This window comes from Epinephelus lanceolatus, chromosome 21 (assembly GCF_041903045.1).
Source record: "Epinephelus lanceolatus isolate andai-2023 chromosome 21, ASM4190304v1, whole genome shotgun sequence".
Taxonomy (NCBI): domain Eukaryota; kingdom Metazoa; phylum Chordata; class Actinopteri; order Perciformes; family Serranidae; genus Epinephelus; species Epinephelus lanceolatus.
In genome coordinates this window covers 4095918-4121167 of record NC_135754.1, presented here as the reverse complement: position 1 = coordinate 4121167, position 25250 = coordinate 4095918, and the positions used below count along the sequence as shown (strand labels likewise).

General features: G+C 40.0%; 1 protein-coding gene across 2 annotated transcripts in view; it reads right to left on the bottom strand.

The window, feature by feature from the left end:
• LOC117247109 (V-type proton ATPase 116 kDa subunit a 1-like) overlaps positions 1–18331 on the bottom strand; it is a 51754-nt gene extending 33423 nt beyond the window's left edge. For both annotated transcript variants that reach the window (XM_033611336.2, XM_033611337.2), the window contains exons 1-15: positions 18245–18331; positions 14957–15119; positions 14709–14787; positions 14273–14370; positions 12107–12235; positions 11912–11994; positions 11139–11265; positions 10893–10975; positions 7379–7472; positions 5907–6119; positions 5301–5451; positions 3119–3258; positions 2847–3010; positions 818–908; positions 101–219 (exon numbers count right to left, since the gene is read on the bottom strand). In XM_033611336.2, coding sequence (XP_033467227.1) covers positions 101–219; positions 818–908; positions 2847–3010; positions 3119–3258; positions 5301–5451; positions 5907–6119; positions 7379–7472; positions 10893–10975; positions 11139–11265; positions 11912–11994; positions 12107–12235; positions 14273–14370; positions 14709–14787; positions 14957–15073 — 1688 coding nt within the window. In that variant the 5' untranslated portion in view covers positions 15074–15119; positions 18245–18331. The remainder of the gene's footprint in view (positions 1–100; positions 220–817; positions 909–2846; positions 3011–3118; positions 3259–5300; positions 5452–5906; positions 6120–7378; positions 7473–10892; positions 10976–11138; positions 11266–11911; positions 11995–12106; positions 12236–14272; positions 14371–14708; positions 14788–14956; positions 15120–18244) is intronic.
• Positions 18332–25250: the final 6919 nt, after the last annotated feature.

Genomic DNA, 25250 nt, shown 5'->3' with positions numbered 1-25250 from the left:
CAGGCTTTATGTCACTCCAATGAGTGTGGTCGCTCAAATCGGGTTGAAACCCTTAAGCCTGTAATACATTTTCAGCATTACTGTTGAGTGGGGTACTCACAGGTGGTTGAAGAGACTGAGAGATACTCCAAACAGCATATGGATGACGCCCAGGATTACGGACATCTTCATCTTGAATGAGTTCAGGAAGGTCAACTTGTTGGTAGCAACATTCCAGATCTGCAGAGGTTACACAGCAAGGTTCAGTGTTTGAGACCAACCAAGGTGTGACTGTTCCTTATCTTTCTTTTTTGCACTAACTATTTTTTGTCATTCAGCCTACTGGTTCCTGCTGCAGATGACAATTTTTAAAAACAACCCACAAATATAATATATTTTCTTATAGTTTGCCTTTAAAAAAGGCTAGGCAAGTTCCCAAAACAGCTGGCCACTGTAGTTTTTAACAAACATTTCTCAAAAAGGAGAAAAAAGTGCATTTACTGGAGACTATTTTCAGCAGTGGATTAATCCACATTTGGTGCTTTAAGTCAGTATTTGTGACAGCAGGATGGCCTAGGTGAGATGTAGGTAAATTACATTACAGTATATGTTCAAAAAAAAGAAGGAACATGTCACCCAGTGTAACAATGTCGCTCACTGGTGTGTTTTTAATCGTTTTTTGACAACAATACAGCTTTATGGCACAGAGGAAGAAGATATATCAGGTTTTGATACACACACACAAAATACATTGTTCACACTGTTATTCCAACCAGGGAAAACAACTGCTGGCTATTTTGTTGTTGTTGTTGTTGTTTTTTAAGTAGGCAGATTTTACCGGATCAATTCCGAGTGGATAAGGCCCGTTGAACACACCAGGAACAGCTGGGTCTAACTGGAGAACTGCATTTTCATCAAGGGTCTCAAACCTAGGACAAATCAGCAGGACATGAATGAATGTATTGAAATAAATCAGAAGAGATTGTATAGCAATACCCTTTAGAACATGAATTAGCCACAGAGATCGTAGTTTGTTATATGATGCTAGAACAGAGAGTGGGTAGATAATACCTGAATGGATCTGACTAGTGTAAGAAGGTTCCTATGTGATAATGCAAAATTGAATTGCCTGTGGATATCTGAATCTCTAACTGTTTATCTAACAGGTCTGTAATTATCTATTTATCTTCTTGAAAGGTTCCTGGAAACTTGAAAATAGAGACAGTGTTCAATTTACACTTGCAGTTAGTTGCTACTGTAGCCTAAAGAGTCTTTTAAAAAGAGCACACTTGGATAACTAGATGTGTAAAACTGTGTATTATTTCTCGACAAACAACAATTTATCCATCCACCCAGCTCTTCTGTACAGTGTCTCTGGCTGTTGCGCAGGTTAGTCCCCTATTGGATCACAACAAACCTTTTGCAAAGACTCTCAAGTAATTTCAGTTTTGAACAACACGTCACAAAGCTTTGGTAGTGTTTTTATCATAGAAATATTTCAAACATATGATCTGTCTTAACTTTTGAAGACACCAGAGAGCATTTCACAAGTCTTCATCTAATCATGTCTGGAATACTGCAATAGCCTCTTTTCTTGCATGAATCAAAAATCTTTTGATCAACTCTTGATAGTACAGAACTTTACAGCAGAAATAAGCACGTGTAATGCATGACACAAAAAATGGTTTTGGTCTATGTAGCTTATTTCTACATTATGAAAACTGCACAGGGGGTGAATTTTTATATAACTCACCCTTTACATTTTATTGAAACTTAAAGCTATGCATATTTAAGGACGGGCCGCTTAAGGTGAAAGGCTGTCTGCTGATAGTGTCCTTGGCTTCTCAGTCAGATCCACCCCTCCCTCCTTTACAGCTCCAGCCTCTCGCTCAAATATGGTCACTTCTGGCTCCAAAACAATAAAATGGTGAAAGCCAAAATGCCGAACTCAAGGCTTCAAAACGGGAGTATACAAACCAATGAGTGATGTCACCGTGGCTACGTATGTCCATTATTTTTACAGTCAACGTTTAGAATAGATTTTAAAGTTTTACTTATTACTTTTAAGGCTCTTCATGGCCTCTCTCCCTTCTATATCTCTGACCTCTTAGTACAGTGCACGCCAGTATGACTTTGGTCACAGAGGTCATGGAGTAAGTGATCTCTTTTGAGTCCCTTCTTAAAATATACTTTTATTCGTGAAATAAAATTTCCTTTGAACTGTCTTTTATTTCCTCAGTTATCATACACCAAATTTTTTTTTATGTTGTCTTTTAATTTGTTTTGATTTTGTGATTTGTCACAGGATTTTTTTGACTGCCTTCTGAAGCACTTTGTAACATTTTTGAAAAATGGCCTATAAATAAAAATTCTTCTTCTTATTATTATTATTGTAGTGGGCAGGTCAGGGAGCACAGGTTGTAGTTCATGTTTCTTCTGTACACACATGATGATACCAAACCTCACTGTGAAACCAAGACTTCAGGAAGTCACTGTGCCTGCCTGTGGTTTGGCAAGAAATGGTTCCAGCATGTAACTTTCTCAAAACCACAAACTCTCATTTGTGGCAGCTTGTGTACAGATTAAACATATATTCAACGTGGTAATCCCTGAGCTTTAGAGGTGTTGGTTGGTGTATTTCTTCACTTTGGTTAAAACCAGGCTAGCTGTTTCCCCCTGCTTCCAGTCTTATGCTATGCTAGGCGAACCACGTCCTGACTTCAGCCCTGTACTTAATACACATCTACTTTATCCATTGCTTTGTGGCAGAGAAACTAGATGAACTTGAAGAAAACATAAGCCAGGAAAAAAATATTGTGGGTCATCTCAAACAGTATCAGTCCAAGCAGAGTTGGTGGCTGACTTACGACCAGTTGGCTCCTTTGGGGCCAAACATGGGCCTGACGCTCCATCCAGAGCCGAACATGTTGAGTGACTTGGAGAAGCAGTCGTTGTAGATGATTCCAGTGTACATGGAGAAGATCCCCATCAGCAGGATGATGTAGCGACCAGCAAACACCATGTTGAACATCTACAGAGTCACACAACAACTAAAATATCATATGTGTATGTTTCTAATATATGTACTGTATGTAAAGCTTTTAATTACTGTATATTACTTGTGTATGTCTAACTGTACCTCGTTGTCACGCTTCTGGGCGAGGAGGCGACTCTCTCGGATGACCAGGTAGAGAGCAGCGCAGGTCATCAGAAGGCCATGACCCATGTCACCAAACATCACCGCAAACAGGAAGGGGAAAGTAATGATAGTGTATGGAGCTGTAACAGGTAACACAAAGGAAGGGACTGTTACACAATGGGGCTCAAACAATCAAAACACTCACATATTCAGTCAGTCAAATATCGATCTGTACTGACTGCTGACATTTCCAAGCTTCAAGAAGATGCAAATGTTTTGTATATCAGGGATGTGCTGAATCTCTGGCAAATGACAATTTGTACAATGTACTGAGTGCGTTTACTGTATTTACCCGTCCATACTGAGATAACAATATTTAATCAGTGCAGTAGAATATTGGATTTGCAGTACATTTACTATTTAAAATGTACTTTATACAAGGGTTTTGTCTGCATAATCTATGTAAGAAAGCTGAGAGAAAATAAGATGTTGCGTTTAAAGGTTGACCAGTTTCTAAGGAAAAACTGATTTTTCTTGACGGGTACCTTAAAAGCCACAAATTCTACTTCTCAGGGCCATAATTGTTGGCCAACAGAAACAGAAAATGGTTGGTATAAAAGGTTCTTTCAACAATTCTCATTTTCTGTTTTTTAAATATGCTACTGTCTATGAAACCTGATTCTTCTGGCAGATATTCCACAGTAAAAGCTTACCAGGATATGGAGGGATATTTGTGTTTGAAAGCAGCTTAAAGGCTCTTAAGAAGTTGAATTATTGATGGTAGCTTTACAATTTAAAAAACATGCAAAACGGCTTTAGCATTATAACAGTTAACGAAGTGCTATGTTTAAAATTGGATACTTCTGTTAGTACCCTCACATTCAGTACACTGTGGACGCTATGTACTTACTTGTGCACACAATTTGACAGGGCAGTGTCAAATAAAAGACAGCTGCTACACACTTGACGGAAATGACAATCGCAAGATTTTCTTCTTCTGCTTATGAATCGCAATCAGGTGGAGCGTTGTCGCCAACAGTTGACATTTTTCATTCGCCAAAATATATGATTGCTTGTTTAATCATTTGGCATCTTATGCATTCATTTATTTATTGTATCAAAAATGAATGCACTTTCATGGCACATTTGTATTTGAATATCCATGGCTGATACTGCCTGGCTCTGTTGCCAGATAATCTACCGAGTTAATGATGGCTGCCACATTTTGCAAATATTTACAACTTCTCTAGCATCTGACCACAAATCTAATACTACAATCCTTTACAGTTAAGACAATAATTAAACATGCATAAACACCAAATGTAACTACATCCGTAGAGCGTATAGCTTACGACACAACACATGTAACGTTGGTGCCGATGACAACTTGTGCCACTGTTAGCTAGTTAGCAAGCTCATGTTAACATTCGTTTTACCGTTTGCGGTACCAAATTATTACACAGTTAACCCAATAAACAAAGCGATGGCTTATATTATTTTATCCCCTTGCACTATGTACGCAACATGGTGATCATTGAGAGTGAGAAGTGTCCAGCATTCCACACATAACTTTTTGCTGCTGTGAGTGCATCATCTAGGTACTTAAAGTGCACTGCATTTCATTATATCCACTCTCTCATCCAAATATGGTCACAAGATAGCGATGGCCAAAATGCCACACTCCAGCCCTCAAAATCTGAGTCCACAAACCAGTAGGTGACATCAAAGTAGCTATATCTATGATTATAAAGACTATGGCAGTGATACTCAGCTTACAGTCCGCAGGCCAAATCTGGCCCACAACAGGTTGCTAAGTGGCCATTTTCTAATACACAGTGTAAACAAACTGATTCACAATGGGAATTAATTTGTACTTTGATTGTAAATAAGGTGCCAGAGTGCATAAAGACGCATCAAAATTGAGCTTGTTCAAAGATATCTTTTTTAAAAAGTGCCTAATTATTTAAGTTTTAAGTTTAAGTTTATTTACTTTATTAATCCCCCTGAGGAGAAATTCAATGTTTTCACTCTTGCTTATATCAGTTGTTAATGTTTGTTTATTAACTGGACCTGAGCTGAGTATCCCTGGTCTGTGGTTTTCACTGAATTTGATAAAGTTAAAGTATTCAAAAGACCACAGAGTTAATAAATTCAATTATAGATAAATGAATTCCTGTCTAACCTGGATTGATTTCCCGGTAGCTCCCAATGCCGTAGGCGTCAACGATGTTCTGGAAGCCTGACGTGAACTTGTTGGTCTTATTGAAAGTAGGTGGAGTTTGCTTGGTCTGCATCCTGTTGAGAATGGACGGCACTGTGGAGCCGCTTCTCTCCTGTCAAAGAAAGCCCTCATATTTCAGTCACATACCACCAATGATGTAAGGATAAGGCCAGATGACTTACAGACACCTCCCCACAACCTCATGCCTCATAGTAAATTCATGTTTGTTTGTTTTTAAGTCAAACTTAACTTAATAATATATATGTTTGGAGTTTTTTTTGGCTTTGGTACTTATATTTCATGACATCATGTTACTCAGTGACTCAGTAGTTTTTCTTGTGATTGAAACTATCAGCTTACTTATGGCATGCTGAAGTTAGAGGACTACCTGTCAGTGTGAGTTTAATTGTTGTCTAATACTTTACAGATGCAATGTGTAAAGGACAAGAAGAGAGAAATATGTCATACCTCTACACTATACAACAAATAAAAAGAATATGGAATTGCTAATGTGATCAGTGTAAATGAATAAGTACACAACCAAACCCAAAAAACAAACAAACTCACGGTCCCCCTGCGCAGAGCGAACTGGATGGAGTCCAGGTCTGAGACGGGACACCACACCTCAGCGATCAGACACTTCTGGGTGACGTCGATGTTGCACAGGTTGAGTGTGTGGTAGATGGCCTTCATCTTCCTCACCTTGATGAACCATACCCGCATGGTCTTGGAGGCAGCCTGCAGCACTCGCTGACGGTGGTCCTCTGTTTGGTTGAGCACCTAAATTAGCAGTGTGGAGTGATTTGGTTTAGATTGCAGATCCTGATCCAGTCAAAATTTGGATTGGTGGTCTTGACAGTGTTACAGGCTGACCTGAAGCATTGTGTAATAATGATTTCAGTGGTAACCATGGCACAAAAACTGATGGTTTGGTAAGTATTTTTATTTGAATTAATTCTGGTTATTATCATGACTTTTAATTAAAAAAAAAATTATTCCCTTTCCGTTTGTTGTGTTCTATCAGTGTGTGTTCACTGGCCTTTAAGACTAAACTTGCTGCTTACTGTTGTTGTTTTGTGATATGAACATAATATGAGCTAAATGTGTATTATCTGAGACATAAACATGTTGGCAAATGGTAGAAACTAACTGATTTTTCTGTATTGGCTCCCAGACACATGTTTATGCACAGAACTAGATTCTCTATGTAAGCCTGAGAAAAATGCTCTATTGTAGTAGAGTGTAATACATTGAATGCGGTTGGCAGGCTGAGACTCGAGCAGACCTCTGAAGCAGAACCAGGCCTTTTTTCCAGGCTTAATAAGGGCAGACTTGCAGGGAACCACAACACTATGAGACAGGACAAAGGTCTTTCACAGATAAGAACTAATGCACAAGAAAACACCCATCTACATTATGAGGGCTTTTGTGATTTAATTGGAAATACTTTCTTTGAAGGAAAACCTGAACACAGACATCCTGTTGTGCAAAGTTTCTGATTCATTTGTCGTTGTTTAGTGACAGCAGAGTAACAAAGAATACAAAGAGCCTTTGAAAGAGTTATAAATTAAAGAAAAGAACTGCAACTAATGGTAATGTGGCTTAAACGATAAGGCTTAATTCCACGGTCAATCACCTCTATGGTAACTGACTCTCACTTTACTTAATTTTCATTTTCATTAACTTTCTTTTTACACATCCTGTAAAATTCACCTAAATTCACCTGAAACATCTATCTAAGGCATACTCAAAGTACATCGAAAGCTGTTCTTGTTCCATTTTTAGTAAATGAACCTCACATAGTCTAAATTCAAAGTAGATACCAATATCACAGAAAATAAATATTTTCCACATTTTTTTTTATTGGCACTACAAAGAGTGTAGCTTTCAAACGATATGTTGTTTGAGTAAACTACTTAAAAAAGACAAATACAGCAGTTTTTTTACATATAATTATCAAAAATCCCCTTAGGAGGGCCTGCGGGTGGGCCGTCAGATTTGTGTCTATAACACTAATGATGAACAAGTGACAAACGTACCATCTGAAGGTCCTCGATGCGGCTATTTACTCCAGCCAGCATCTCCTTCCTTTCCTGTGGGGTCTCTGGACAAGGGTAGAGTGAGGCACGGAACCTGGAAAAATAAATCCACCAACAGAGTCAACTCACGGCATCTAACACAAACTGTACTGGACTCTCCATGTTTCCATCATGTTCCCTTTTTCTTGCTCATGTTTATGATGCGCACATGAATACACCAATTCTTCCATGGTAGCGTGAACAAACAGCAGGGAGAGGATATTTTAAAAGGTAATCCTGTGATTTTGTATTATATTTATCACCAGCAAGTACAGCTATACTGTATACTGTTCAATGAACTACACAATGCAATAAATGAAAGCAAGTACTGTCGACATAAATTACAAATGCAGCTCAGTATTAATGACTGACAATTTATTCAGACTTCACATGGGCTATCTGCCCTATTGTCAGCTGAATACTTGTGAGCCTTGTTCTGTTGGGGGAGGGGTAGACTTCGAAAATGATTCAATATTGGAGGGGATGTGTGTGTGTCCCAGTATATAATTACTCATTTGAGTTGGAGATTTGCAAGTGGGAAAAAAATGGTCAAAATTTGAGAGGCCAAAATATATTGAAAATATTGAATTTTAGTCCCTAATATGACTCTAGTTTCACTAAATCCTGCATTTCAAGAAGCAACTAACGGTATGTTTTTGCTAGACCCAACCTCCCAGACTAGCCTCAGTCCATAACAGGCACATAAATGTAGACAATGCAGGCAGTAAGGTTGCACTGGGTCCTGTGGGGTGGGGTGCGGGGGCCGTGGGTTTCACATGTGGTGAAAGAACTCACATTAAATCTAAAATGGTGCCATTTTATATGGGCTATATGACCGCAAAAATGCAAACCCATCTCTGTCATGATTTTCTTTCCTAGTGGCAATCTATAACATTCATTCATTCATTCATTCATTCTGGACAGGTTGCCATACTATCACAGGGATAACACAGACAGACAGACAGACAGACAGACAGACAACCATTCACGCTCACGTTCACACCTACAGACAATTTAGAGTCACCAGTTAACCTAACCTGCATGTCTCTGGACTATGAGAGGAAGCCAGAGTAGCCGAAGAAAACCCATGCTGACACAAGGACAACATGCAAACTCCGCACGAAAGGGCTCCCCCACCTCAGGGTTTGAACCCCCTGCCTCGGTTTTGAACCAGGAACTCTCTTGCTGTAAAGTGACAATGCTAACCAAAGCACCACCGTTCTGCTAATCTGTGAGAAATGATATGGTTTTTCTACATAAACTATAAAAACTATGAATAGACAATTTAAAAAACCTAGTCAATTAAAATAATAATTTCCTCTTTTCTATTATATTTTTCTCATATACAGGTATGCAATGACAACTGTTGGTAACATGTACAGTACAGGCCAAAAGTTTGGACACACCTTCTCATTCAATGCATTTTCTTTATTTTCATGACTATTTACATTGTAGATTCTCACTGAAGGCATCAAAACTATGAATGAACACATGTGGAGTTATGTACTTAACAAAAAAAGGTGAAATAACTGAAAACATGTTTTATATTCTAGTTTCTTCAAAATAGCCACCCTTTGCTCTGATTACTGCTTTGCACACTCTTGGCATTCTCTCAATGAGCTTCAAGAGGTAGTCACCTGAAATGGTTTTCCAACAGTCTTGAAGGAGTTCCCAGAGGTGTTTAGCACTTGTTGGCCCCTTTGCCTTCACTCTGCGGTCCAGCTCACCCCAAACCATCTCGATTGGGTTCAGGTCCGGTGACTGTGGAGGCCAGGTCATCTGCCGCAGCACTCCATCACTCTCCTTCTTGGTCAAATAGCCCTTACACAGCCTGGAGGTGTGTTTGGGGTCATTGTCCTGTTGAAAAATAAATGATGGTCCAACTAAACGCAAACCGGATGGGATGGCATGTCGCTGCAGGATGCTGTGGTAGCCATGCTGGTTCAGTGTGCCTTCAATTTTGAATAAATCCCCAACAGTGTCACCAGCAAAACACCCCCACACCATCACACCTCCTCCTCCATGCTTCACAGTGGGAACCAGGCATGTGGAATCCATCCGTTCACCTTTTCTGCGTCTCACAAAGACACGGTGGTTGGTACCAAACATCTCAAATTTGGACTCATCAGACCAAAGCACAGATTTCCACTGGTCTAATGTCCATTCCTTGTGTTTCTTGGCCCAAACAAATCTCTTCTGCTTGTTGCCTCTCCTTAGCAGTGGTTTCCTAGCAGCTATTTGACCATGAAGGCCTGATTGGCGCAGTCTCCTCTTAACAGTTGTTCTAGAGATGGGTCTGCTGCTAGAACTCTGTGTGGCATTCATCTGGTCTCTGATCTGAGCTGCTGTTAACTTGCGATTTCTGAGGCTGGTGACTCGGATGAACTTATCCTCAGAAGCAGAGGTGACTCTTGGTCTTCCTTTCCTGGGTTGGTCCTCATGTGTGCCAGTTTCGTTGTAGCACTTGATGGTTTTTGCGACTCCACTTGGGAACACATTTAAAGTTTTTGAAATTTTCCGGACTGACTGACCTTCATTTCTTAAAGTAATGATGGCCACTCGTTTTTCTTTAGTTAGCTGATTGGTTCTTGCCATAATATGAATTTTAACAGTTGTCCAATAGGGCTGTCGGCTGTGTATTAACCTGACTTGTGCACAACACAACTGATGGTCCCAACCCCATTGATAAAGCAAGAAATTCCACTAATTAACCCTGATAAGGCACACCTGTGAAGTGGAAACCATTTCAGGTGACTACCTCTTGAAGCTCATGGAGAGAATGCCAAGAGTGTGCAAAGCAGTAATCAGAGCAAAGGGTGGCTATTTTGAAGAAACTAGAATATAAAACATGTTTTCAGTTATTTCACCTTTTTTTGTTAAGTACATAACTCCACATGTGTTCATTCATAGTTTTGATGGCTTCAGTGAGAATCTACAATGTAAATAGTCATGAAAATAAAGAAAACGCATTGAATGAGAAGGTGTGTCCAAACTTTTGGCCTGTACTGTATGTTAATGTTGTCTAATGTCAAGTCTCTATTTAATCATGTAACAAGATGATATGATACAGTAGCTAGTTTAGGCACAAAAGCTGAGCACATCTAAAAGTCCAGCGAGCAGTCATGCCTTCTAAACATAAAAACGACACTAAGAAAGGACAAGAGAGAAATGAACAGGAGGAAAAAGTAGCAAAGCTCCCAAATTAGATTCCTTTAGCTTTATTAGAAACAGTTACCTGTGGTGTGTGTGTGCGCCTTGTAAGTTGTAACTACTGTGAACTAGGGCCCATCACAATAGTGTGCACTGGGGCCCATGGTAACTACTTTACGCTACTGGTCCATAAACTGTGGCACCTGTATTTTTGCAGCAAACCCAAAGGACAAAAGAGGGGAAAATGCAATGAAATTTTGCCTTTAGTTTGAATGCAATATTCAGCTTAGATATATTTTTAGGCAACTTCCTCTGTGATACCCACCCCTCACAGATCTTCTTCACCCTGTTCTTCAGCTGGTCACCTTGGAAGAAGATGATGAAGACTGATTTGTGGACTTGGTCTCCCTGTTGGAAAGAGAAAACAATGAGTCTGTCTGTTTCTCATATGTAAACATGACAATTATGTTACGTGTATGCCTGATTGTTTTTCAGTTAATTTCTTTGTACTTTGTCTGCTTAATATGTCAGACTAGTAAATATATTCACTAGTCTCTTTACTTGTACTGACCGTGGCAGGGTCCTCCAGAGGGTCCTCAATCTCTGCCTTCCTTAAGAAGACATTACCGCGACACACTCTCCACAGCATCCTCTCAAAAGTTGGAATTCTCTCCCTGCTGATCACTCCAGCCACAAACCTGCACAACATACAAGTGCTTAGAGCAGAAGAAAACAGACTGACATAGTGAGCCTTTTGAGTGGCAAAAATAAATGACTGTGTTAAGAAGGCTGATATATAAATGGCAATGACAACTTTTAATGTTCATTACCAGATATTAATCATCCTTGGTTAGCTAAGTAGCTTACTTGAAAAGCTATAAGCTATTATGGAAACCCAACACAGTGGTGACGCATAATAAAATGACGTTCCAGACAAAAAAAAAAAAAAAAATCACTGAGCACAGCAAAAATGGTAGATTTTGTTTGTATCTTACACAAAGGCACAAATGCTTCCACGTTATGTTAGATACAATCCTGCTAATCATTTCACTTTGCTATTCTAATCTACAGGTAATAATTTACCAACAAGTGCAGCAATGCGTTATCAATCATTTTTCATTACTGGCAAATGAAACGGACAAGACATTGACAGACTTTGCAAATAAATCACCACTTACTGATCAAAAAAAAAAATTGACTACTTATTTCTTTAGTGGAGGGCATCCTCCTGACCATCAAAATATATATTCATGTGCAATGTGCAATTAGTATGACTATCTCAGTATTTGCCAAGACAACTGCAAAGTGTGTCCTAGAGAATATGATGCAGTCCTCATGCTTTACCCCAGTCTGAGCGGGGCCCCGCGGCCCCCCTCACTACCCTCCATCAGGGCTGATGACTCCTCCAGCAGGTTGGGATCCTCCATCTGTCAAAGACATTAAGAAGACCTCAGTTACCATGCCTACACAAACACAACAATAATCTATTGTGCTTCTGGGTGTGTGGTGTGTACATCTGAGAGGGCGAAATAAGCAAACCTCATCAAAGAACTGCTGTGTTCGACGGAGGATGTGTTTGAGCTCCGTCAGCTCCAGGAAGTTCTTCTTCAGGGCTTCCTGGTTGGTGTTGATCTCCTTCAGTTCATTCTCCAGCTTCTCAAAGGTGGCCTGCCAGTCACAGTCAACAGGCACTTTTTACTGACTCAAACCTGAGGAGACTTCGTTTACATTTGCTTTTAGAATGTTTTGGCATTAAGCTGAAGACAGAGGGTGGTCTAAATAGGAATCTTTAACAGTTTTGAATTAAGGATTGTTTTTGTCGTTTTTGTACAAGCATCTCTGTAATGTAAAAGGTGTGATGAGTTTTTCAAACAACAATGTATCTATGGGTGATAACCAATTACATTAGTCATATAGTGTCAATAACTCTGTTACACTAAAATATTCACTGTACCTACAAATCACACATTATGTATTTACAGTTTAAAATACACATTGTGCTCTAACATATATGCATCATCATTGTATCAATAAGAATCCTGCATGTTGTACTTAGTATAGATATGTATTACATGCATATAATGTACATAACCACCAAAATATTAAAACCACTGACAGATGAATTGAATAACATTAACCAACTCATTACAATGCAAAGTGCTGCTGGGAAACTTTGGGTCCTGGCATTTATGTGGATGCCACTTTGGGATCAGGATTTATGGGACCTGCCATTACCCCAGAGGGCTACCACAGAGGTACCCCACATCCAAGGTGGGGCCTCCTTGGATCGGACTTGGCTCTGACTTGTCAAGGTACAAACGCAGGACCTCTGCGAGGGTCCTTAGGTGTCTGGCACCAAGATGTTGGTGGTGGATCGTTTGAAGTCCTGTGGGTTGTGAGGTAGGGTACCAGCACATTCAAGGGATGCTCAGTCGGATTGGGATCTGAGGCCAGGTCAACACCTTGAGCTCTTTGTTATGTTACTGAGCACAGTGTAACAAGATGATCAATATTATTCACTTCACCTACCAGTGGTTTTAATGTTGTGGCCGTCAGGGTATTTCTCTGCTTTCTACAGAAACACTTGACTTGTAAATAGACATTGTATTTTCTTGGTCATTGTTGTTTTTTATATTTATTCATATTTCTATTTGCAACCATTTTTCCCTTCTTGTACGTACATAATGGTTCTCTGTTTATTTTTACCTATCTTTGTTCAGCTTCATTGATCTTGTTCTTAGCTTTATGTCTATTTTTATCTGTTTTTCAATTGGAATTGTGTGTACAGTTTGTGTACACATACTTGGCCAATAAAGCTGACTCTGAGGTGTTGTATATAAAACTCACAATCCAGCTCTACATTAAAAAAAACATTATTAGCTCTCAATCTTTAATTATTAGCTCTCATTCTTAAATTATCCTCTTAAATCAAAACCACTTCTCTGGACACTATGGGTAGCACCTCAGAACTCAGTTTCTTTGGCTATTTTCTTTTGTAGCAGCTCTGAAAAAGGCCAGGCTGCTCTCACAAATTTTTCATATTTTTTCCTACGACAAGCAATGCATCCAAATTCGTACATATCCCACCTATTTTGAAAGGCTGCCATCACGTAACCAATCTGCTGATGGCAGTAAACAAGGAAGCATTTCCGAGCAGTTATAAGGAGCCGGGTTGGGGTGGGTGATGAGTCACAAAAAAACCAGACTTTTGCCCGGGACTTTCCCCTGGAATTGCGTGTTTGGATCTCTGTGAACTTTAAGAGCACTTTGAGTCATTTTAAGGTACGTCCTTGCCATGTTTCTTTTCCTAAACCTAACTACAGTAACTTTACTTGCCTAAACCTAACCTCCATAACTTTACGTTACTTACGTAACTGTACATTAAGGATGTAACGTCATTCATGGGGGACAAATTTGTAGGATGTCATATGAACTGTTCTATGACAATATGTTATAAAGGACCATACTCCTGAAGACGCTCTTTACAATACAGAGCCACAAGAAGAAAATTTGGTCTGTCTTGTCATACCGTAAGTGATGCTGAGTAGTCGTGTACATGGGTAAACTCAAAACCATGTAATTTAATAATTGTGTATTTATCAACAATCCCATTTTTGACTTTTAATAAGAATGTATGTATCAATTCTTCTAAAAAATAATAATGACAAGATGAGTAATAATGGTCACAGATTACAGGCTGATTACCTCGAGATCAATCATGTCCCTGGGAAAAGGCACCTCTGGATTTTCTCCAGTGTCCACAGTTGGGATATTAGCTTTCTTGATCTCCTTCTCCACAAACCCTATTCAACAGAGAGAATCTATGATTAAATACTTCACCAATGTAAAACCAGGTCTTTATATTTCTCCAGATGAGGAAGAAAAACGTAATCATTTTCCTACTGACACCCCTGTAACTATGGAAAGTGTTATGGGTTTACTACAGATTTCATGGGTCTGGGAGTGGTAAGGCTTACTCAGTACGACAAAAAAGAAAAAATCTGAACCAATTTTATGTGTGCTTAATCTAACAGGAGCAGTACAGTACAGAAACTGAAGATGGACTGAATCATAGGCAGGAACTACACTGTGGCTTTGGCTGGATGGCTTGGCTGGAGTGCTAACATGTCTAATTACTTACTCAGTTTCCTGTCCATCTCCTCACATCTCCTCACTTCATTCACAAATTTGCGCTGGAACACGTTTACGTCCGGATTCAACTGTTGGTGGAAAAATACGTCATACAAAAGACAGCATACAAGCAACACCACACGTCCTCTGTGACCTTTCCCATTTTTCACTAGCTTTAATTTAATAAATGAGAATATTTGTGCCTTCAGAGAAGCTCCACCACAATGAATAGCACAGCATGACAACATTCATACTCACATCTCTAAACTGGACCATGCCCAGTTCTCCCAGCTCACTGACGCAGCAGTAGGCTGCCTCTGACTGGAGAAAGAGCTGGGCCAGGGTCATCTCCTCGCTCCTGAACAGTTCCCCCATGATGACAACCACACTCCACCACAGCTAGAATAAAGAAACACCACACCTAGGACAGGAAGATACATAGAGATTAGATTAGACTCAAAGATTTTTGAAATAAAGTTAAACAACACACACACACTATGTTCCTTAAAGAGCTGTTGTAATTATTTATTATGATTTAGAGCAATATATTATATTGTACTGTCTGCAGAACAGCACAATAAATACTACACTATTCTATACTATACTATACTATACTGTACTGTAATGTACTGTAGAGAACAAAATATAAAATACAGTACCACACCATTATGATACACTATAGGACACACTATAGTTGTTGTGTTTTGCCAACGATAATTTTCATAATTGAGTAACCTGCCAATTATTTTCTTTATTAATCAATTCATTTTCTAAAATGTCAGTTCCACCTGGAACCGTGCCCTAGGCTTCCGTGCTCACCGCAGCAGCCTTCCTACTAGTCGCAACATAGCCCTTTCAGCTCCTGTCACCAGCAACGGCTGGGTATGGGCCTGATGCTCCAGCACCATCGATTTTCAGGGCTAGTTGATTCAGCAGGTGAGTTGTTACACACTACTTAACGGATTCCGACTTCCATGGCCACCGTCCTGCTGTCTATATCGACCAACACCTTTTCTGGGGTCTGATGAGCGTCTGCAACGGGTGCCTTAACCTGGTGTTCGGTTCATCCCGCAACACCAGTTCTGCTTACCAAAAGTTGCCCACTAGGCAGCTCACAGTCCACTTCCAGTCACTTCTTACCCATTTAAAGTTTGGGAATAGCTTGAGATTGTGGCCCCAAGGCCTCTAATCATTCACTTTACTAGATAAAATTTCAAGACTCTGAGCACCAGCTATCCTAAACTCAACTCAACTCAACTTTATTTATAGAACACTTTAAAAACAACCACAGCTGAAACAAAGTGCTGTACAAAAACAAAAACAGAAGACAAACAATAAAAACAATAAAACAGTAAAACAAGAGCAGAGTCTCATGCTGGGTTAAAAGCCAAGGAGTAAAAATGGGTTTTAAGACTGGTTTTAAATGGAAACTTTGGAGGGAACCAGCTTTTAGATTTTTCTGATTACTCTTTAGCCCCTATACCCAGGTTGGAAGACTGATTTGCACATCAGGACCGCTACGGGCCTCCATCAGAGTTTCCTCTAGCTTCGCCCTGCCCAGGCATAGTTCACCATCTTTCGGGTAACATTGCGCACGCTCAGTGACGGACTCAGTATGTTTGAAGGGCAGGGGCATAAAGGAAAAAAGGGCACCTACTGCATGACGTGAGGACAAGAGGGCAGCCAAAAGGGCACATCCGCTCGTTTTCATCCAATAGGGCACATCGTCTTGTTTTGATCACTCAAGAGGGCAGCCAAAAGGGGCCATCCTCTCGTTTTCACCACTCAAGAGGACAGCCAAAAGGGGCCATCCTCTCGTTTTCACCACTCAAGAGGGCAGCCAAAAGGGCACATCCTCTCGTTTTTGTTAATCAAGAGGGCAGCCAAAAGGGCACATCCGCTCGTTTTAATCATTCAAGGGGGCAGCTGATAGGGCACATCATCTCATCTTTGCCACTCAAGAGGGCACTTTAGCGCGGCGCTTTCAACCTAGGCGGCACCGGGGGGGTGGTCGCTCAACCCTCTGACTCGTGTGCACATTAGAATACTTGGTCCACGTTGTAGTATTGTCAGAGGGTTCTAAAGTAGGATAACCTTCAAATATACTGTCAAAATATCTCACTGTATCTCTCTATCACTCCTGCTCTATCTTGTTCCCACCTACTAGTTCACTTTGTTCAGGTGTGCTGCTGCACACAGGTGAGGGGGGCGTAGCCTTTGGGAAAAAGGAGCAGAGAATTGTTTGGGGAAGGTTTTTTGATTTTGTTTGTGCAGGAGGTGGTGAAAGCTGTTTCCTCTACTGTGTGGGGGCATAAGTATAACAAGGTGTGTGGAAGACTGTAAAGACTGAGCAATATGTTTCTTTCCTTGTGTGTGCTTCTTTCATCAAGTGCTTTAAGTTGGATAAAGGGGTAATTATTAAAATGGACATTCCTCCTATTACCTTTTTAATTTTTTCTCTGTACTTTTAATTGGGTAGGCAAATAATATCTAAATAAATTGTATTTAAGTTTCTTTTTAGTACTTTCTTTTGATGGTGCCAGAGGGGAATCAAAGGGAGCACCTTTATTTTGCTGACCCTCCTTTAACCAAGTTAAAGTAATCACTGTAACTTTTCAATTTATCTTATACCTGGGCTTCAAAGTTAAGCTGATTGTTATAATATTATTGGAATATTTTAGAATAAAAATAAATATAATGTTATCAACTCATTCTAAGCACCACAAACATTAAACACCATATGGATCTTACACTGCTCAGATAAAACAAACCACAAATATTTAGCAAAAAGACCAACGCAATGATTAAAAATACATATTTATATTAAGAATTCTAATTCGGCTAGGCTAATTAATATGAGAGATGGAGAAGTAGGCTACTGTTCTCATTACACAGCAATTTCATTTAATATCCACGCTTACTGATATGTATAGTAGGTAGTCTTTAACTATACCAGAAGATGCTAAAGCTAAACACGGAAGAGAATGGCGCTTATTGGTCAAGAATGGACAAGCCTTAATAATAATAGGCTATGTTATATGCACCGCAATGACGTAGCCTAAATATCAAGCTGCTAAATTACAAGTCATAAATATCATTTTAAAATAGTTCTGCTTTAGAATCTTGAGCATCTTGAGCACCGAAGCTAGCATGCAGAGCACTGCCGATGTCGCAGCATCCTCTCTGCTGCAGCTCTGCCCTTCACTGCTCAAGGACGCCATGATGCTGCTGGAGCCCGGCCGACCTACAGCATCTATCTCCTCCTCTCCTCTCGCACACCCTGAGTGAGTCCGCTTCAACAAATAACACTCTATTCATGGCAAACAACAACAAATAGTACTATATTTATCCGTTATTGCCACTTATAGCGTTAAACACACCCATTACGGGTCCGATACTAGAATTTGATTTAACGTTGGGTTTACTCTTTTATAGGCTGTGTTAACGTCACAACGTTAGGACGCTGTTGTGTTAATAATATTTCAGAACGGGACCCACTCGGCACATGTGACTGACAAACATATATTTAATAAAAACGCTCCTCACCTATATATGACGCTACTGGTCAGTTCTCTGTGGCCTGGAGGATGCTGGATGCTGAGGTCCGGGACGGTGCGTCAAGTTAGATACAGCCGACCGGAAGTATACGGCAAACTACATAATTTCAAAGTAAAGGCATGGTGCATTTTCTTAACATATGTGTACAGCACTTTTTGAACTTACTCCAAGAATGATAACGACAGCGATACAAGTGCATCACAAACATGCTATTAATCACCCGACTTGGTGCCCTCTGTCGTTCAAAATCATGATAACATATTTGTCATTATCGTTTTATTCTAAAAATCCTAACCGGAAGCTTAATTTGAACCTGTTAGGTCCGATTTGATCAGGGTTTGATCCAGGAGTTTTTGGGATTACCATTGGTGACATGGTGACTCAACTGGAGCATGTCACCCAAGTTTTACATATTTATACAGCAAAGGGATTTATTACATTACATTTTAAAAGGATGTTGTATACATGACATTTATTGCATAAAGATCTGTCCTAGGAAAGGAATCCCTCCTCTGTTCCTCCTCCTGGGGTTTCTTCCATTTTGCATATCAGAATCGAGGGTAGAAGGTGGTACAGATTATAAAACCCATTGAGGCAAATTTGTAATTTGTTTTATTGGGCTATATAAATAACACTGACTTGACTGTAAGGATAAAAAAGACACACATTTTATAGTGTCCAAGTGTAGCCTACCCCCTCTCCACACACACACACACACACACACACACAGACTGTATTAGAGGCTGTACAATAAGAATTATGAGAACACAGAGGTAACATTATTTTAATCAATACCTGTTTTATATGATACTCCTAATCTTAATTTTCTGTTTGAGTGTTAAGATTTGGATTGCATTCATCTTTATCCTACTACGAAAGTTTAAACAAATGTTGTGTCGGTAATAACAACTTTAATGAGTACAGAGAGGCTGGAATACTGATGAAGTAAGGCTGGACTACTGTGAAGTAAGTAATGATAATGTAATGATTCATTAAAAAACATCTGTACAGATTAATGTAATAAGCCCTGACAGTCTAATAGTCTGACAGATCAATGAAGTAAACATTATGTCTTATATTCCTGTTTGTCCTCTACCTATTCATGTGGTGATGTTACTGGCCCATTTCCCGACACTGGAAGTGTATAAATCCTGAAGCAAGGGCAGGCTGGCACAAATCATTCTCTTCTGCAGTCATGACAGTCCATTCTAGTTTTCCTGTCCTGTTTGGTGGCTGATCCAAACCGCAAAGTGATGGATATGCAGAGAACAGACAGGTCCTACAGCAAATACAGTGTAAAAATATGCCGTTCACGTTACAAGTAATGTACCAAGAATTTGTGTTTGCATGTATGTGATTGGTCACTGCAGTGCCTTGCTAGATAACATGTTGCGATGACCTTAAGGAGTGTGTAAAATCACTTTAGAAATGTTGATAAAACTTATGAAACATACAAATGTAATGTACAGTAGCATGCAAAAGTTTGGGCATCCCTGGTCAAAATGTATTTTGTAAGATGAACTGATCTCCAAAAGGCAGAAAGTTGAGGATGAAACATGCTTTTCAACATTTGAAGCAAAATGAATGTATTATTTTTGGTTTTGTACAATTTTAGAGTGAAAAAAAGTAAAGGAGCACCATGCAAAAGTTTGGGCACCCTGAGCTGAGCTCCCAGACAACTTCTACCAGGGTATTAAACCTTAATTAGATTGTTAGGGCTATGGCTTGTTCATAATCATTGTTAGGAAAGGCCCGGTGGTGCAAATTTCAAAGCTTTATAAATACGCTGACTCCTGAAACCTTGTCCTAATAATCAGCAGCCATGGGCTCCTCTAAACAGCTGCCTGGCACTCTGAAAACTAAAATAACTGATGCCCACAAAGCAGGAGAAGGTTATAAGACGATAGCAAAGTGTTTTCGGGGAGCTGTTTCTTCAGTTTGTAATGTAATTAAGAAATGGCAGTAAACAGGAACTGTGGAGGTCAAGTTGAGGTCAGGAAGACCAAGAAAACTTTCAGAGAGCTGCTTGTAGTATTGTTACAAAAGGCAAATCAAAACCCCTGTTTGACTGCAAAAGATCTGCAGGAAGCTTTATCAGACTCTGGAGTGGTGGTGCACTGTTCTACTGTGCAGTAACACCTGTACAAATATGACCTTCATGGAAGAGTCATCAGAAGAAAACCTTTCCTGTGTCCTAACCACAAAATTCAGCATCAGAAGTTTGCAAAGGAACATTTGAATGAGTACTGTGGACTGGTGAAGTTAAAATATAATTTTTGGACCCAATGAGCAAAGGTATGTTTGGAGAAAAAAGGATGCAGAATTTCATGAAAAGAACAACTGTCCAACTGTTAAACACGGAGGTAGATCAATTATGCTTTGGGCTTGTGTTGCAGTGGCACGGAGAACATTTCATAGGTAGAGGGAAGAATGGATTCAGTTATCTTCCAGCACATTCTGGAAGCAAACATCACAACATCTGTAAAAAAGCTGAAGATGAATTAAGGATGGCCTGACAATAATCCTAAATACACCTCAAAATTCACAATGGACTACCTTGAGAGGCACAAGCTGAAGCTTTTGCCATGGCCCTTACAGTCCCCCGAACTTAACATCATTAAAAATCTGTGGATAGACCTCAAAAGAGCAGTGGGCTGATAAAGCTCTGTAGACTTGAGGGGACCTGTGAGTTCATCACTAAAAATGCCACCTTTCACATCACACATTGTCATTTGATCCACTGTAAAAAAAAAAAAAAAAAATATTGCTTACAGTACTCTTTATATTCTGCCATTAATCAGTCATGTTGTGGAGATTTATCCCCCCGTCATTCATTATAGTCTGTACTATATGAAACAGTAATTAGATGATCATCATGTACTAACTGGAGCCTGTAAGATGCTTACAGTACCTCATCTCTATTAGTACTACCTAAAATAAAGTGCTACCAAAACCACTCCTCTAAGCGTCCTGAGAATAAGGTCTACCAGATGTGGTGGAATAGTCCACAACTGGCCAAGCACTGAGTCAGTACTAACAAGATCCTGCAGAATTTTTCCTCTTACAAACAGCCACAGCAGCGTTTCACCCCCTCTGTTCCACATGGTGCAGGGTTTAAACCAGGACACTGGCTGGCTGCCAGTGAGCAATTCTGGAAGCATGGAACTCCCATAATGTACATAAATTACCGCGGCAGACTTCTATGAGAAACAGCTTTTATAACTTTCTCCCTCATTCCGGGGTGCCATGTGCTTTTCATAATTTGTATGCATTAGAATGTTTTTTCCAAGTGTTTGCCGTGCATGTCACTGAGTGCATACAGAGGAAAAGTGCTCTTTGGAAAATGGCTTTCCGTGGATTCCTAATAAGAGATTGACTCATGTTCAAGTTTATTCAAAAATATGTCTCTCCAGCAGCTTCTGGATCCCGACCCTTGCTTTTAGGAACTAAAAAGGCTGTGCTGATAACTTAATGCAGGAAAGCAGTTCCAGTTTTCACTGTCCACTTGCAACTACGGACTGTACTTTTGAAGCAATGCCATTGCTCAGTGGCAAAATAGATTACATGTCCAACTGGGCTGATTTAGGCAGCTGCGATAAATCTGTCTTTCAGTATTGCTTAAAATGTATAAATACATAATTGAGCAGTTGTGGAAAGATCAGTCCACCACACCCAATAAAAGAAAAAAAACTCATGATGAGGGGTCTGCATTAAACAGCAATACTATATCAAAACATCTGCTTACAAAGTCTCACACAACTTATGCAATACAGTTCAAGTCTCATGTATCCATTCACGTGCTCAGTACCTTGACAGCACTTGAAAGTAAAACGTATCTGTTCTCTCGTCAAAGCCAGACTAATTTTTCCTTTGCTGAACACAGATGCTGCTGGTCTTCCGCTGCCTCAGTCAGTTAGTTGGTTTATGTTACCTGGCATTTTGGCCCTGATCCAACCCAGTCTCACTCCAAAGTTGTCAAAAATCAGCACTTGGTCATTGACTTCTGGTGACAGATACAGATGAAAAAAGCTGTCCTTTCATAGTGGCATGATACATAGCCGGTCGCCATTATTGTTTAACCGCACTTCCATGATTGCCGCTTGGTTTTAACCAATTCAGCAGCATCCAGTGAAGTTGCAGGAGAGAACCATACAGTTGATTGATTGATTAATTGATTGATTGATTGATTGATTGAGAGTTTAGGACTAGGGACTTGATGTGGGACTTGAGTGCAAAGATATGAGACTTACTTGTGGCTTCAATTACTTGGTCTCAACTCTGCTTTGCAGTGCTTTCAAGTGCAACTTTTTGGACAAGACACAGTTGACGTGTGGTGATGGAACAGTTGGCCTGGTCACCACTAGTTCTTTGATGTTGGTTTGGTGTGTCTGGGCCTTAGGGTTAGAGGTGCCTAAAAATAATTCCTGTTATGCTGAGGGCATTTTTTTTTACCTGCTCATTTTGAGTCTGATTGTGTATGTGTGTGTCTGTGGTTTATATCAGCATAGTGGATGCAAGATCTTTATTGTTTTTATGTGGGTGTGTGAAAATTCATTTTAATGTTGAGGTAACTTATGTTACATGTGCTACATATATAAAATTTCATCGCCTTACTAAATCTGGGAAACCACTTCAAATTAACTCTGTCTCATCCCTTTAGAACTGGTCTGCACTTGAGTGAGCTTGAACCGAAAACAAGGTCTTGCTCTTGACCTTCATTCACGAAACCCTTGTGATTGATTAGGTAAAGGTTAAGTTCTTACTGCTTTAGAAGATCAATCCCTGCAGATGATGACACAAATGAACCAGACCAATAAACCAGCAACATCATCAATATATAATATAGATTTTAGCTTGCGTTTTGGGGTAATTTATATTTTCAGGACAGTATCCTGCCTGGAATTGATGTCAATGATGTTTGACAAAGTAATTTTTACCCGAGGTCTGCATACAAGCTTTTTTTCTGAACTTTTAACCACATCCGATGGCCTTCATCTGTGAATGGCATTGCCAGTGAGCCAACTCCATGTCGACTGGCCAGTGCCAACCATGACATAGGCAGTTTAGGCGAATGCTACGGCTGCTGTCATCTATAGGGGGCACCACAAATGGGGGAAGAAAAAAAATCCTGCCGCCCCCCGGTCCCCCTCCCCAGCTCATTACACTTTACCTGCTCTTGCCATCACAGGGGGGTTAGGTTTCATAGGAGTCATGGCACAAAACTTACTAGGTGCCACTGCCTGTCAACAAAAATAGAGACAACTATGGTTAAATACCGTAAGACAAAAGGACTGAACAGAGGGGATCATCAAAAATGCTTGCATGTGCAGCGCACACTTCATATCAGGTTAGGGAAAAAGTATGTACTGTTGCAGGGATGAATAACGCTGTATACTAAAGGTTATCATGTCCACCTCATCATTGATTGGCAAAGTAGTCAACCACAAAGCTGGCCATCCCAGTTTCAGCAATCCCGTCAAATCATCCATCTACGGAGTGAGAGTGTTCGGATTGGCCAGTCTGGTCCCACTGGTCGGTGTTTACTTTTTCAAGTAACACTCATGGCCCTGGAGAGTGAGTGACCTGACATGGTGCGTTCGTAAAATCAGTCTCACACTCTACACTAAATTGAGAGCCCTGTTGGTTGAAACAGAGTGTTATATTGTTACATGAATTAACGAACGGTTAATCACACATTCACTCCACTCAGCGCTCTGCTGCTCCATGTCCCCAGACAGAGTGCCCACGGTGCTCTGCTCTGCTCTGGATAACCGAATGGCACATTCAGGCAGCACCCCGAATTTCTAAACGGTCCAGTTTGTGCCAGAGTGTGCTCACTCAGAATGAGTATTTCTGAATGCACCACTTGCATCATCTTCCTCTATAGGCTCTGTGCACCAGCTCCACTACTTCCTGAAATGAAGTAGGCATGAGTATTTCCTGTCCTATACTATTGGATTAAGTGATTAATCAGGTGTGTGCTGGGTGTGCCGCACACCTGACAAAAAAAACAAAACAAAACAAACATCAATATATAAACACTGGTATCACGCCAGAATCTCAAAATCAGTGCATCCCTTGTTCAGTCAGAAGGTTAATTTGTATATTTCATTACTTTGCAATGTTCTGTATTATTTTATTGTTTATTGTTATGAACAAGTTAATTTGTAATTCTATTTTATCAATTTTATTTTATTAATTATTGTTTTATGATTGTTATAACACATACAAGATGCTACTGAAATAAAATTAGCACATATTTCTATCTTATTTTTTTTATTGTAAACTAGGTTGTTTATTTGCATTTTGGTAATAAACATGTAGTACTTTGACTGTTGAGCTGCAGCAAACAACATGCTTTGTTGGTGGGGGCCTTGCCTAGGGCACCAAATGTGCTAGGACTGCCACTGCTATGGCCCAACACCATTGGCTGATGAAAGCAGTGAGATACAGTTAAAGACTCCAAGAGGAGCTAGTGAGGACCTTGAGTTATAATTTTTTGTCAAACTAAACATATAGAATATTAACTTTAACAGCAACACTCCTAGAATACATCAAAAGATGATGCTGTTGCCGGTTGTAGCTTCTTTGTTTCCTTTTCCTTCCTGAGGTCTTTCATCCATTATAAATCCATAAACTGAACATGCTCTGCATAGAAGGGGAAAATGAGTGGAAAGAGGAACAGATCCTGTCTGACATTCCTCCTCCTGCTGTGCCTGAGCTTGTATACAAGCAGATCAGTGCAGCTTTGCTCTAACTATTCCAACCATGCTGATGGGACATGGGTAGACCAGAGGGGTGTGTTACTGAACCATGGAGGGGCTGGATCTACCACCTGGAGGTGGAGTCTTACTCATGTGCATGTGTGTGTATTTAGGGAGGAGATGGGGAGGAGTTTGAACAGAGGGGGAGAGTCCAGTGGAAAAAAGGGGGGTGGAGAGAAAAAAAAAACCTGCCAGCTGTAGCTTGACTGAAGGGTTTCTCTGCCTGGTGT